The sequence below is a fragment of the Stegostoma tigrinum genome, chromosome 27, assembly GCF_030684315.1.
Source record: "Stegostoma tigrinum isolate sSteTig4 chromosome 27, sSteTig4.hap1, whole genome shotgun sequence".
In the NCBI taxonomy this organism is placed as follows: Eukaryota; Metazoa; Chordata; class Chondrichthyes; order Orectolobiformes; family Stegostomatidae; genus Stegostoma; species Stegostoma tigrinum.
Window position 1 is genome coordinate 25,285,416 of NC_081380.1, and position 14,664 is coordinate 25,300,079.

Below are 14,664 nucleotides of genomic sequence, written 5' to 3' on the forward strand. Positions count from 1 at the left end.
ACGAAAGACAGAGTTCATGGTCTGAAGTTGTTGAACTTAATGTTGAATCCTGAAGGCTGGAAAATGAGGTGGTGTTTCCCCAGCTTGCATTGAGTTTTGCTGGAGCACTGCAGCAGGCCCAGGGCAGAAACATTAATGTAAGAGCGAGATGGTATATTGAAAAGACAAGTTACTGGAAAGGTGGGGTCATTCTTGTGGACAGAATGGAGTTTGTTCTACAATGTGGTCACCCAACCTGTGTCTGTCCTTGGTATTGTAAAGGAAACCATATTGTGAGTAGTGAATACAGGAGAAAGATTGCATGTCCATAGTGAAGTGGAAGCAACCAAGGCCCAAAAATGAAATTTGAGGAACTGATGTGCAGAGCATTAGAAGTATTATGAATGTAGACGTAAAGAGGCTGGTTTAGGGGAGAAAAATCTAATTGAAATAGAAAGAAATAAATTCAGTTAGGAAGGAACAGCCTGAAACATTGGGTCTGACAGAGCGGACATGTTTGTTGACTTTGGAAAGGATGGAAAAGTGTGCTGTATGGGTTTGGGGAACTGAGGAGGAAAGTTGTGGAGGATATCATTTCCAGAGGAGACAAAGACATTAACAGCCCTGGAAAGAGCAGCTTGATGTTCAGTTATGGAGTCATGGTGCAGGTGAAGACAAGGAGACATTTCTGAAAGTTGGCATTCAGCCTCTGCAAGGTGTAGCAGATGACAACAGCATCACCCTGGGTAGCAGATTTGATTACAAAGTCAGGGCTAGATCTGAGAGGTTGATTGCAACACTGACACCGGACAACTTCTACACAAAGTTCATGAAGGTCTGCTGCTTTGCCATAATGATCAGCTGCTCTGTGATCATTGAGTTAGTGTAATTCAAAATGTTACTGGAATCAGCGTAATAAACAGGAAACATTTCGTTGATTTATGAAAAATGAGCTATTCATGATACATTTTTAAAGTATTTGTGACTTATTTTACGATATGAGCTATCAAAAGCTCTATATGTACGTGAATAAAATGATTCATGCTAACTGTCTGAGCTAACAGACTGTGCAATTGAATTAATGTTGTGCTCATTTTAAGAACACAGGACTTAGGAATCGGACATTTGGCTCTTTGACCCTGCTTTGCTACGCAGTCAGATCATAGAATTATACATGGTCACAATTCCACTTCTGTGTCTGCTCCCATATAAGCCTGGATTGACACATTTCTACCTAACTCGGCCTTGAATAAATTCAATCGCTCAAATTCCACCATTTTCATAGAAAGGGATTCTCGATTGTACATTTCAACATAATTTAATAAATTCAACAAATTTGACTTGAAAATTCGAATTGGATTAATAGGAGCTGTTTTAAGGCTTTTGTTCAGTAAAAGGTACGTTGCCTACTCAGGGTCTATCAGGCAATCATTTATACTTACAGCAAAAGCATATTGAAGTAGTTATTTTTATGGCTTCTCCGTAAAGGAACTTTAAGTAATGCGTGCTGTATTAGAGATTGCAGTGTATCACTGTTTTTTTTGTGAAGCTGGTGTATTTATAGCTGAAGCTTTTCTAATTACAGGTAATGAGGTATGAAAGTGTGAATATAAAGGAGAACGACAGCAAGGATTCATCCACGTGCAATGAATCAAGCCCACGGGAGAAATGGCTTCGCAGACGAACGCACGTGAAGCTTAGGGTTTGTGCCAATTGTGTTTGATTGTATAAAGAAACAGATGAGATGGTGACATCTTGTTAGTAGGCAGGATATTTATGACTTGCCCTAATTGATTCCACCCTTGGGCGACTGTCTGTGTGGAGTTTGCACATTCTTTCCCAGAGATGTACAGGTTAGGTGGATTGGCTACGGGGAATGCAGGGTTAGGGGGTGGGTCTGGGTGATATGCTCTTCAGAGGGTCAGTGTGGACTCAATGGGACAAATGTCCTGCTTCCACACTGTAGGGATTTGATAATTGTATGATTCGAGGTTTTCGCGTCGCAACTTCTTGTTGAGCAAACTACAATGCTGCCACTTCATGGCCAAAAGTAGAATTGAAGTGATTATTACAGTGTGTTTTAAATTAAAGTCTTCGCTCAGTACACAAACATATTGCCGTTTGAGGAATAACATCTTCTCCAGAAATGGGCACAAAAGCCCATTTAGAACACATTTATTTATATCATCCCCTCAAAGTGCAAGCAGAAGCAAAGCCTGAAGCGAGCTTGAAGATTACTTGCAACTCACAACTGGGGTAACCTTTATCTATTTGCAACCTCAGTATGAATTCTGCCAAATGGATGTTCTGTACCTGAGCAACATATATTTATAATATTTGTATTCTGTGCATTTTTGTCGAGTTGCTATTAAACAAGATACCCATAAGCTGTTCATTCCAACATCAATGACATGGTTTTTATGTCACAATTTTTTGTAGATGCTCAAGTAGCCGAATGAAGTTGCTATGCTTATGGCTTCCTCTAATATTTATGTTTAACGACATCTCTCTAATTATGCTGTATTTAATCTGCTATGGTAATGATAGAAAATCTACTTAAGCAGGCACTTAAATTTATTTTTACTTTCCTATTGTAAATTCCAGGTCTCATCTCATAATATTAAATTGTACATCACACTACAATTCATCTGGACTGAAAAGTCCACCAGAGATGGTGTGAAATCATTGGGCACGAGTTCAATTAGGCTCTGTAGCATAATCTTTTATTGTAAAAATACTGTACAGACCAGTCATTTTACAAAATAAATTGCTGTATTTGGTGCCACTGACTTGTAACATTTTATGTAGTAATAAAAACCATTTGACAGGAAAGCTCTGATCCTTTCTCAGTGTATCCCGAGTATGAGTTCCTCATTAACTCCATCAGGTGTAGGTAGCTATATATTGATATATATAAATGCTGAACCTCCTCTATTATGTTGCAACCAATTCATTATGGTTCCAGATCAGATACCTCAGAACTCCTGAGTGAACTGACTCCCATTTTTCATTTGCTCATTCCCTTGACTGATTGCAACAAGGTTAACCTTTTTTAAAAAAAAACCTTCCCTTGTGGATAGCCTTTTCCCAGAGAAAATGAAGTTATGCTTTAAAAAGACCCAATTTACCCAGGCTTTCTTGAGTTAACAAAGTGAGACTTAACCAATGCATCTTGCCTTTAGTAAGTAATAATGTAGTACACACAGATTTAAAGTAAGAGCTGAGTCAAACAAGTCAAAAGTAAAAAGGTGGTTATATGGATCCCTATTTGAACTGTTTGTGAAAAGCAGATAAGCCAATGTGCTAATGTTAGCAATGTTAATGTTACATTAAGGGGAGGTGATGGCCTGGTAGTATTATTACTGGACTGTTAATCCAGAGATGTTCTGGTGACCTAGATTTGAATCTCACCACAGCAGCATTTGAATTCAATAAAAATTGTCTGGAATTAAGGATCTATTGAGTTAATTGTCAGGAAAAACCCATCTGGTTCACTAATGTCCTTTAGGGAAGGAAACTGCCATCCTTACCTGGTTTGACCTACATGTGACTTCAGACTCACAGCAACATGGTTAACTCTGGGCAATGCTGCCTAGCCAGTGATGCCCACACCCTGTTAATGAATAAAGGAAAATAAATGAACAGATCACTTTTAAGATTCTTGATTCTTAGGCTGATGGAAGTTCCTTTATCCTGATTCGTTTTTTTTAAACTGGTTTGTAGCATTTGGAATGGTAAAAATAGTCTTTACCTGCAGCACAGGGGTAACTTGGGGATAGTTCTTGGACAGTGACCTTTGCCACACACTAACATTTGAACACAGAGATAATGGGAACTGCAGATGCTGGAGAATCCAAGATAACAAAGTGTGGGGCGGGATGAACACAGCAGGCCAAGCAGCGGCTTCCTCTACATTGAGGAAACCAAGCGGAGGCTTGGGGACCGCTTTGCAGAACACCTACGCTCGGTTTGCAGTAAACAACTGCACCTCCCAGTCACAAACCATTTCAACTCCCCCTCCCATTCCTTAGACGACATGTCCACCCTGGGCCTCCTGCAGTGCCACAATGATGCCACTCGAATGTTGCAGGAACAGCAACTCATATTCCACTTGGGAACCCTGCAGCCCAATGGTATCAATGTGGATTTCACCAGCTTCAAAATCTCCTCTTCCCCACCTCCCTAACCTGTTCTTCCTCTCACGCATCCTCTCCTCCCACCTCAAGCTGCACCTCCATTTCCTACCTACTAACCTCATCCCGCTGCCTTGACCTGTCCATCATCCCCGGACTGACCAATCCTCTCCCTACCTCCCCACCCATCGTCTCCTCTCCACCTATCTTCTTCTCTCTCCATCTTCAGTCCGCCTCCCCCCCCCTCCCTATTTATTTCACTTCCTCTCCCCATCCCCCTTTTCTGATGAAGGGTCTAGGCCCGAAGCGTCAGCTTTTGTGCTTCTAAGAACACTTGAACACAGACTGGTATACATGACAGCATTCAGTCCCACTAGTCCACTCCAGTACAGTTGGACTGCCTTTTTAACCTCTGTCCTAGTGCATTCTTCAAAAGGATAAAGACAAAATGTGTTTGTAGTTTAGGGCATTTTTGTCGGAGTGTAGCTTGTTGTTCAGCAGAGGATTGGCATCCCTCATTACAGTTACAAGAGGTACGGTTCAGTCTGTTTGAAGTTTCTTTGACACCCTTAGGTGTTATATTCCATTGGTTCCACAAAGTAGATTTTCTGCTTCTGTAACTTGTATCTTGAGTCTGTCACAGTCTTTCTTAAAAACAAACATACTCAGGAATTAAAGGATAAAATGTCCACCGCACTTTGGGGTTGTGACCCGTGGTCAGGACAACAGTCATGTAATTCAGCTTGATTTCAAGGAGATGAAATTGAGAAATAGCTTCTTAACACAGACTCCAATCTGAAAACAATAGCTAAAGCAGGTGGGAGTAGAGCTTAGATAATAAAATGTGAGGCTGGATGAACACAGCAGGCGCAGCAGCATCTCAGGAGCACAAAAGCTGACGTTTCGGGCCTAGACCTCCCTGATGAAGGGTCTAGGCCCGAAACATCAGCTTTTGTGCTCCTGAGATGCTGTTTGGCCTGCTGTGTTCATCCAGCTTCACATTTTATTATCTTGGATTCTCCAGCATCTGCAGTTCCCATTATCACTGGGAGTAGAGCTTTAGCAGTGTAACCCATTTCTGAAGAAGGGTCTAGGCCCGAAACGTCAGCTTTCCTGCTCCTCTGATGCTGCTTGGCCTGCTGTGTTCATCCAGCTCCACACCTTGTTATGTCAGATTCTCCAGCATCTGCAGTTCCTTCTATCTCTGGACCTTGTACTTGTTGTTTGCCTGAGTCACTAACCCTGCCTCATTACATGACAAATGAACAATGGTGCTAAAAGATTTGCAAAGCTTGTTCCATACATTAACATCTCAAGACGCTAATGCATTGAAGGAATAACGAGGAGCACACTAACAAAGAGGACGGGTACAATTTACAAAGGTACAACTGTGATATGTTTCTATTATTCAGAGGTAACTTTAAAACAAGGCTCAAACAAGATTCATTTACTGGGAGTGATGTTTTACCAATAGTTAAAGATTAGTGAGCTGTCATAAGAACTCTGCATGTCTGGTCTGTTTTCCACACCTTTTTTTGAGTGTCAGTATTTCTCTTGTCAATATTTCTTAGCTGTTTCTGATCCCTTTAACCTTAGCATTCTGTGTTTACACATTTAGTTCATGTTATTCCTCCTGGTAAGACTGATTATGATGGGGACTATTATGGGAATGCTATAGTGTCAGTCTCCACTGGAAGGAGCTTGGCTGTTTTGCCTTGCTGCAAGATTGTGGGAGCAGCAGTGCTATTGAAGAATAAAAATTGCCATTGCATTTTCTAGTTGGATTTAGTCCCAACAGTTGCTCTGTGACTGAATGTCTGATGGTCCTTTACATTTTAATTCCTTCTCATAAAACTGTATCTTTTGACTGGTCTTGTGTAATTGCTAGAAATAGATCATCTCATTCCACCATTTACATCTTATTATAATATATTTGCCTCATTGAAAGTAAATTATTCAACCAGCCTTACTAGGAGGAATAACAGTGAACTAAATGAGTAAACGCAGAATGCTAAGGTTAAAGGGAGCAGAAACAGCTAAGAAATATTGACAAGAGAAATATTGACACTCAAAAAAATGAGTGGGAAATGGACCAGACATGCAGAGTTCTTGTGACAACTCACTTTTTTAAGTATTGGTAAAACATCACTCCCAGTAAAGAAATCTTGTTTGAGCCTTTTTTTTTGTTTTAGTTACCTCTGAATGATAGAAACATATCACAGTTGTACCTTTGTAAATTTAAACCTGTCCTCTTAGTGTGCCCCTCTTTATTCCTGCAATGCATTACAGTGTCCTGACATAGTCATGTATGGAACAAGCTTTGCAGACCTTTTAATTCCATTGCTCAAAAAACTAGAACAAGCAAATTGAAACCATTTTTCATCCACAGACTATCTCATAAGCTGTATGTAACCAATCCAATCTCCCAGATGAACAGAGGAAGGCCTCCAAGATAATAAAGCACTGGTATTTTTTGCTGATTCTCAGTGAATGAGTAAATCCATGGAATATTAGACCCACATGTTCAGTTCTGCTGAGTCACATTCCCTGGATGATACATCCTTATGCAAAAATGAACCACTGAGTTTGTATTTGGTCAGTTGTGTAAATCAATTTTTCATGACAGCTACTGTCAGATGAGCAACAGAAGCCATCTTCCCAGTATTGATGACCATATAGATAATGGTGTTTTTTTTTTATCTTGTCATCAAGATTTTTGTCTCTACTATTCTCTCTTGGGTTTAATTTTGATTGACAGGTACCTGAGAACAGAAATTCTCAGTGTGAATCACATCATCAGACACTGATCTGCGCTTAGCTGGTGGAGTTGGGAGGATAATTGGACTTCTATTCTTCCAATTTATAATTTAGAGAAAATATTGTGACAATTGAGGCATTTTGCAGCTGATGTATATTTTGAACACGAGATTGAAAGATTAGGAAAAGAATGATGATCTTTCCCAGCCCTACAATGTGATATTTATACAAACCAATCTGGAAACTTCAAAAGTAGATGGAGGTGAATCTCTTATTGACTGAGTTAGCAAATTCAGGCAGAATACAAGTGCAGCTATTGACCCTAATGTATCTGGGCTTGGAGATGTAAATATTTAAAAAAATGTCAATACTCCTCTTGCTTATTAACTAGGAATCCTCAGTGGATGTGAAAACATTGTTCAGACATTTAAGTATAGGACTTGGGACGTTATTATAGAGGCTATATTGGACATTGATGAGGCCTCTTCTGGAATACTATGTCCAGTTCTGGTCATTGTGTTATAGCAAGGACATTATAAAGCTGGAGAAAGCTCAGAAGAGATTTAACAGGATGTTGCCAGGAATGGAGTGTTTAAGTTACAAGGAGAGACTTTTTACACTGGAGTGTAGGAGGTTGAGAGGTGACCTTATAAAATAAGGAGGGGTATGGACAAAGTGAATAGCGGGTGTCTTTACCCTACGTTGGGGGATTTCAAGACTATGGGGCATATTTTTAAAGTGAGAGGAGAAAGATTTAAAGAAGACATGAGCAGCAATTTCTTCTTTGCACAGAGTGTGGTTTGTGTGGAATGAACTTCCAGAGGAAGTGGTGGATGCGCCTACAATTACAGTGTTTAAGAGACATTTAGATAAGTATATGAATAGGAAAGGTTTGGAGGGATATGAGCCAGGCTCAGGAAGGTGGGACTAGTTTAGTTTGGGATTATGGCCAGGATGGACTGGTTGGACCGAAGGATCAGTTTCTGTGCTGCATTACTGTATGACTCTGTGTGGATATCCAGTTAAGGTGGACCTGAATCAAACTGTGATAGATGCCCTTGGTTCAACAGTCTGAACGCACTCAGACAGACCCACTTCTAAATAACAACGTCTTGGACATTTTACTAAATAGTTATAGGTTCTGCAATTGGAACCTTAACTCAGTATCTTTAGGGTTGGAGGGGAGGTTGGTTGAAAGAATTTACAAGGGAAGAGGAAGAAACAAATCAAAAAAGGACTTGCAATTGATTAGCAAATATTGAAAAATATTGTCTGTCATTCGATGTATGTACAATGATTAGTAACACCGTAAAATTCTTTTTTCTCAGAATGTAACTGCGAACCACCGAGCCAATGACGTTATCATAGCAGAAGGTAGCCCTCAGACACTGATGGGAAGATTTATGTATGGTCCTCTGGACATGGTCACCCTGACTGGAGAAAAGGTACAAAAATATTGGTTATACTGAGTAGGAAGCTTTCTCATACAATTGCTGCCAAGATATCAATCCTGTCCGCTTGACGATAGAAAACAGCCTCTTCAGAATTCGCAAAAACTACTTAAGAGAAATTAAATGAAAACTGTGAGTGTTTGAGGTACAATGACTTAATCCAGTGCCATATGTTGAGTTATAGTCACACTTGTATTTAAATTCCAATTAAATTTCAGCCAGAACAGAAGCAGAGGATGGGTTTCATGGATGGGATGAGGTCAGACAGACCATGAGGGGCAATAAGATGGCGCAAGAGAATGAGGTGAAGTCAGGGCCAGACCAGTGGGAAACTAAAGCTAGTTTAACTAGGTGGCCTACTGAAAAGGAGCAATGTGGCAGAGACAGCTGAATGGCTGGTCTTGGTCGTAGTGATAAAGAAGACCAAAAACCCCATGCGCATATTGTTAAAGATATGAATGGAGGGGATGATGAAAAGGGGTTTCAGAAAATTGAAGAAGGGAAAAGATACCTGGGTTTATCTTTGCATTGATCCCGGGACAGTATGTAGTTTTAGCAGATGAGAAGTCGGAGCCCATGGTGTTGAATTTGTCAATTGATGCTAAAGCAATTGCCCATCAGAGCTGAGTACTGTGCCAGGAAACAGGCAATGTCAAACAGAATAATGGTCATTTTGGATGTCAGGCATTAACGATAGAATTTGAGTAAATCGGTAGCTGCAGAAGTGTTGTGACTAGCGGAGAGCCAAAGCTGATTTTTGGGATTTGGTGAGTGCAATTTTAAGTGAATTTGGAAAATTTTTTTTGTACTGCTGAGTAAAACATGAGTTATGGTTGGGGGAATAGAAGGAGTTGAAGGAGGATAGTTGTGCAAGGAAAATCAGAGATGGCCATATGTATAGCTCATACAATAGGGGGAATATTATAGGGATCTGAGTGACGAGGGCTACATAAAATGTTTAGCAGAATTGGCAACAAGATACATTTCATCGTCAGGAGTAACCCATGCTATCTCTTATACTTCTCACAAACGGTGTGACGAGATTCTCACTAGACAGTGAGAGTGAGGCCAATTTATGGGGATTTACGCTTGTTAGATGATTTGTTAATGCTGCAACTTGCCTCTTTAATATTGAAACTTCTATATTATTTATCTCACTAAACAACTTAAGTGTTTGGAAAAGTTTGACAAGGAAACCAGAGTAAGCACTTCGCAAATTTAGCACACCGTTTGTTCCAAACAATATCTAATTTGAAATTGGGCACCGACATCTCAGGGTGCGCTACATGGATGCTGACTACATGCATTCGACATTCATGAACATTGGCATCCAACATGTGTCAGCCTCTAAGAATTTTCATGGAACATCTCCGAACCACTTGCAGGATGTTTCTGCACTTCAGCGTTGCTGTAATGCTGCAGCAATGACACTGTGTGCTCAGGAATACGCACCCAGCTCATGGGCTGGACCAGACTGCATCTCTGTACTTGCTGTTACAGTGCACGTTCATTCACCCCACCTTGCATTGCCTTAGCTTGCTGTTTCACGCCTGACCTTGAGACAGAGATACCAGGCTCCTATTGCTGCATTCTTGCTTGTTTCTGCCTACTGTGGGCTGTTTTCCTCGTGGAATGAGACAGAGGCAGTTATTACAGAAGATGAAAGTGGGTGTTACAGTTATTGTGGTGGTGGTGGTGGGGGCGTAGGTTCCTTAACGATTGAGTAGGCAGCATTGAGGGCATGCAGTGTTAGTGATGTTGGTGAGGGTGAACGAGGGAGGATGTTTCAGGCAGTAGTGAAAGTGGTAGAGCATGAGCCTTCATGGGAGGTGGAAAAGGTAGCTAAGATAGAGTGAATGTGTGGTATCGGAAAGCAGATGGTGGCGGAGAGGGTAGTGGAGTCAGCCTCATTAGGGCAATTTAAGCGGCTACTAGATAGGCACATAGATAATAGTATAAGGTAGGGGTGGACGTTAGATAGATCCTAGGTTTAGGGTAAAAGTTCAGCACAACATCATCGGCTGTGCTGTACTGTTCTATGTTCTATGTTCTATGTTCTAGTAACACCAGGGCAGTGGGGCAAACCATTAACTTTCTTCCTACACTGACGGGCATTCCTGTACATAGCATGCACTGCTTTGCACTCGCTGGCACTCTCAGACCAGGTTGGCATATCTGGTGTTAAGGTCTCCACTGATGTTCCTGGGGGGAGAGAAGTCATGTGCACTCATGCACCATGTCCTGTATGATCTCCAGGAACTGCCTGCAAAGCAGGGCACTGATTTCCTTCTTTACTCTGTCTGGAGCAAATGGCTTCATCTATACGGTGCAGCTCAGGACTGACAGTGTTTATCCAGGGCTTTCAAAGATAGAATGGGTGCAGGTGAAGCCAATGAATTCAGGGTTATCCACTGAGTGGTGAGCCGTTCCACTGTGTGGTAAAATGGGGCAGAATTTGGATGTGAGATGCCAAGTAGGTAATTAACGAGGGAAGTTTGTGATGATGGGGCAAGAAATGCACTAGGCTTCGCAGCAAGAAATCCTCCATAAAACCTAATGCAATTCAGAATTAGCAAGACATTGTAACCCGATTGAATTAGCGAGACTGTGAGATACCACAGTGCTTGTGAATATGTGTTGAGGTTGTTTCCATGATTGAGGATAGGAAGGCAGTGGATTTAGAGAGTACAGTTCAATGAGTTGAAATAGAGGTTGCAAAAAACAGGTTCCATACTAAAATGGAACATTTTTTTCAAAAGTAAAACAGTTTTGATGAAAGATATCTCCTGTTATCCTGACAATGAACAAAATGTCTATTCTGTAAAGTCTCCTCATGAAAACTTAAAAATTCTAATGCAGCATTATTGATTAAAAGCTCTGTACATGTGTCTGTGGTGAATGTACTCACTATAGTGACTACTGTCGAATCACAAATCAACTCCAACATTAATCTCTGTTAGGATGCATTCCCTTGAGGTGACACCTAGAGAGTAGGACAGCGTTTGCGAACAGTGGGCATGTCATTCTCCATTATATAAATTGACCATCTGAACCAGTCTGCTCTGCTGGTCCATTTGGCCAGAAAGGTCTCCTTTTCCTCAATATTCTGTAACCCTATCTGCACAGTCTTCTGTTTTGTTTTCTGCGTGTACACATAGTTTCCCCTGTTGAGGCATCGTCAGAAATCATGAAAGATAACAGCCCATCTGAGAACTGAGACCAATTATGGAGAGTTCACATGCTCCACCATGTTTTAGATTTTTCAGATTCAGTAACTGACTGTAAAACAAGATAAAACCACAGATACAGGAGCAAAATTAGGCCATTCAGTCCATCAGGTCCACTCGATCATTTGATCATGGCTGATCTGTTTCTCAACTGTATTCTCCTGCCATTTCCCCATAACCCTTGATCCCCTTACTAATCAAAAACTTATCTCTATCTTAACTGCACTCAATGACATGGCCTCCACAGCTCTCTGCAGCAATGAGTCAAAAGATTCACCAATCTTTGGCTGAAGAAATTCCTCCTCAACTCAGTTCTAAAGAGCTGTTCCCTTCACACTGAGGCTATGCCCTGGGTTCTATCTCTTACAACACTGCGTTGTTCCCTTATTCTTGTTTCTTGATTACTTTTTGTAGCCCATTTGACAATCAACAATTAATCTTATTTACTTTACTGCCATCTCCAGCCACTTCATCCAGTTTCATGTCACCTTTCCCAGTACTCTCTTCGGTTATAACTGGACCTGAAACATTAAATCTGATTTCTCTTCACAGATGCTGCCAGACCTAGTGTGCTTTTCTAACTACTTTTGTTTCAGCTATTGTACAAAATGGTTTTTGGGCATCAGTCTACTGATCGCTGCAGAGCACTTGTGCAAAATGCTTATTGATTTCATTCAGGGACTGTGTCAGACCCACGATCTTTCGGCAGAATTGGGACAGGTAATAAATTTAATAGATTTTAGGCGAGAAAGATGGTGAGGCGGTGGAGTGAGAGAAGGTGGGAAAAACGCACAGAAGTGGGGTCTGTGATTAGGTAGAAGATAGAAGAGACTAAATGATGAAAAGGTTCATGACGGAGGACCAGAGGAACTGGTTATGCAACACCCAAAGAAAACAAAATGTATCCGGGGGCACTGTGACTGGCAGAATAATGATCAGCTGCTGTTTACAACCAAAATGAAGAGAAAAATCAGAGATGGCAGCACAGTGGTAATGTTACAGGTCTGGTAATCCAGAGGCTCAGGCTAATACTTTGGAGCACAGGTTCAATTTCCACCACAGCAGCTGGTGAAATTTCAATTCTGCTAATATTCTGGTTACAGAAGGAAATCTGCTATCCTTGCCTGGTCTGACTCCAGACCTAAAGCAATGTGTCTGACACTTAACTACCTTCTGAAATGGCCTAATAAGTACTGTGTTGAAAGGAATTAGGGATAGGCAACAAATGCTGATCTTGCCTACATTCCATTTAATAAAAACAGTAAAATGCTAAGAAAATGTAAACAAAGTGATGAGCCCGTTTGTGAATTCAGCAGATTGTAAAATGCCAAATCAACAGATAATGTGCCATCTCATGCTCTTATATTGGATATCATTGGAACCCACAAGAGGCCAAGGACAGAGAGGTCAGTGTGACCAAGGTGAAGAATGTCCAAGGATAATTCGCACTCATTCCATGAGGTCTTTTATAGTCATTAAAATTGCAGACAGGGCTTTGGTTTACCATTTCATCTGAAAGGCAACATTCCCTCAGTGTTATTGTCTAGTAAGCTCTGGGAGGGACATTTGAGGACAAGTAGAACTAGTAAACAGGGAATGGTATCGGGTATGCAAATTGATGGAAGTTGCGTAAGAACTTTACTGCATGTATATGTACATGTTAGTTCCCGTGCTGGGTGTGGGTGTTCAGGCTGACCAGCATATAATGCCCATCCCTAATTGCCTTTGAGAAGGTGGTGGTGAGCTGTTTTTTCAAACTGCTGAAATCCATGAGCTATAAGTAGACCCACAATGCTGTTAGAGAGTAGATTCTAAAGGAATATGTAATGTTGGATGGAATTGTATATGTCCAAATTGAAACAAAACTTTGACCAGAACAGCACACATGTAGACTCTGCCTAACCAAGTTTTTAACTGCTGGTTTGTATCACTCAGTACTGCACTGGAGTATCAATCTTGATCTCTACAATCAGGTTCTGGAGCGGAACTTAAACCGATAACCTTTTGACTCTGAGGGGAGAACCTGCTGACACATCGAAGGCTGACAACGGAGCATTTGAATGGCATAGTCCTTTCAATACCAAGTTTGTGTGTAGCCAAAATAGATTAGTTGTTAGAACTCATACTAATCAGAAAAACTGTCAAATAAATCAAAAAACCTCTAACTTACTGTTACATTATCAGCAAAAACATAATAACAAAAAATGCAAGACTTCATACTGCCACAGACTCTAAGTTGTTGTAAGATTTGCAAATTTGAGACACCAAAATTTATCAGGGATGTCGGAAAACCACAGAGCACCTTTTGAATTTTTTTACATGATAAGGTTACTGCTGATTGATTCTAACATACATTTTAAGACAAATTGAAGATTCTTAATTTATTCAACTTGATTAAAATTAGCAAATTCCAAGCCATTATCTGATAAATGCAAATATTCGATTTATTATATGTTATTACATTTGAGTGAAATGAAAATCTAATGTAAAATGCAGCAGCAGCAGCAATCAAGGAGTCAAATTCCTGAAATAATTCTTTTCTTAATCTGTTATTTGGTGGCCAGTCTTAGTATACAATTAAAATATAAAATAAGCATGTCTAAAGAAGATCAAACTAAACTCAGTTGCCACAAATGCCTGTAACAATGTTTCTTCACACTTCTGTTCTCTCAGTTACCTGATTTTGTACACCTCCATAAGCAGTTGTTTTGTCAGGCCTTGACTTTCTTTTTGTGCATGTTCAACCTTAATCTTTTCTGCTCATCATATGTGCAGTGCAGTTCTGAACAAACTTTTGTGCTTTGGAAAATGAAATTTATGCGTTTCTTTTATGGCGACTGAGTTGTGCAACATCCCAGTAATGAGGTGAAGCACACCACGTTAGTGTACTGGCAGTGAGTACAAACCGGTCTATCCAACTTTAATTCAGAATATACTGCAATTACAACCAGCTGAAAGCTTTGGCCACACTGCCTAAATAACATTTGCCAGTAACTTCCTCAGTTGTTGTGAGGGAAAATGAGGGAAAACGAATGAAATGATCTGTAATTTGACTGCACCTTATCTAATGCTTGTTAAAAGAAATAATTTTTCCTCACTTTTTTTAAAATCATGAAT

The 14,664-nt window shown here is 40.4% G+C and overlaps 1 protein-coding gene across 6 annotated transcripts in view; it reads left to right on the forward strand.

Annotated features, from left to right (window-relative positions):
* pitpnm3 (PITPNM family member 3) overlaps nt 1-14,664 on the forward strand; it is a 624,224-nt gene that overhangs the window by 584,011 nt on the left and 25,549 nt on the right. For all 6 annotated transcript variants that reach the window (XM_048557117.2, XM_048557116.2, XM_048557121.2 and 3 more), the window contains 2 exons: nt 1,565-1,681; nt 8,198-8,314. In XM_048557117.2, coding sequence (XP_048413074.1) covers nt 1,565-1,681; nt 8,198-8,314 — 234 coding nt within the window. The remainder of the gene's footprint in view (nt 1-1,564; nt 1,682-8,197; nt 8,315-14,664) is intronic.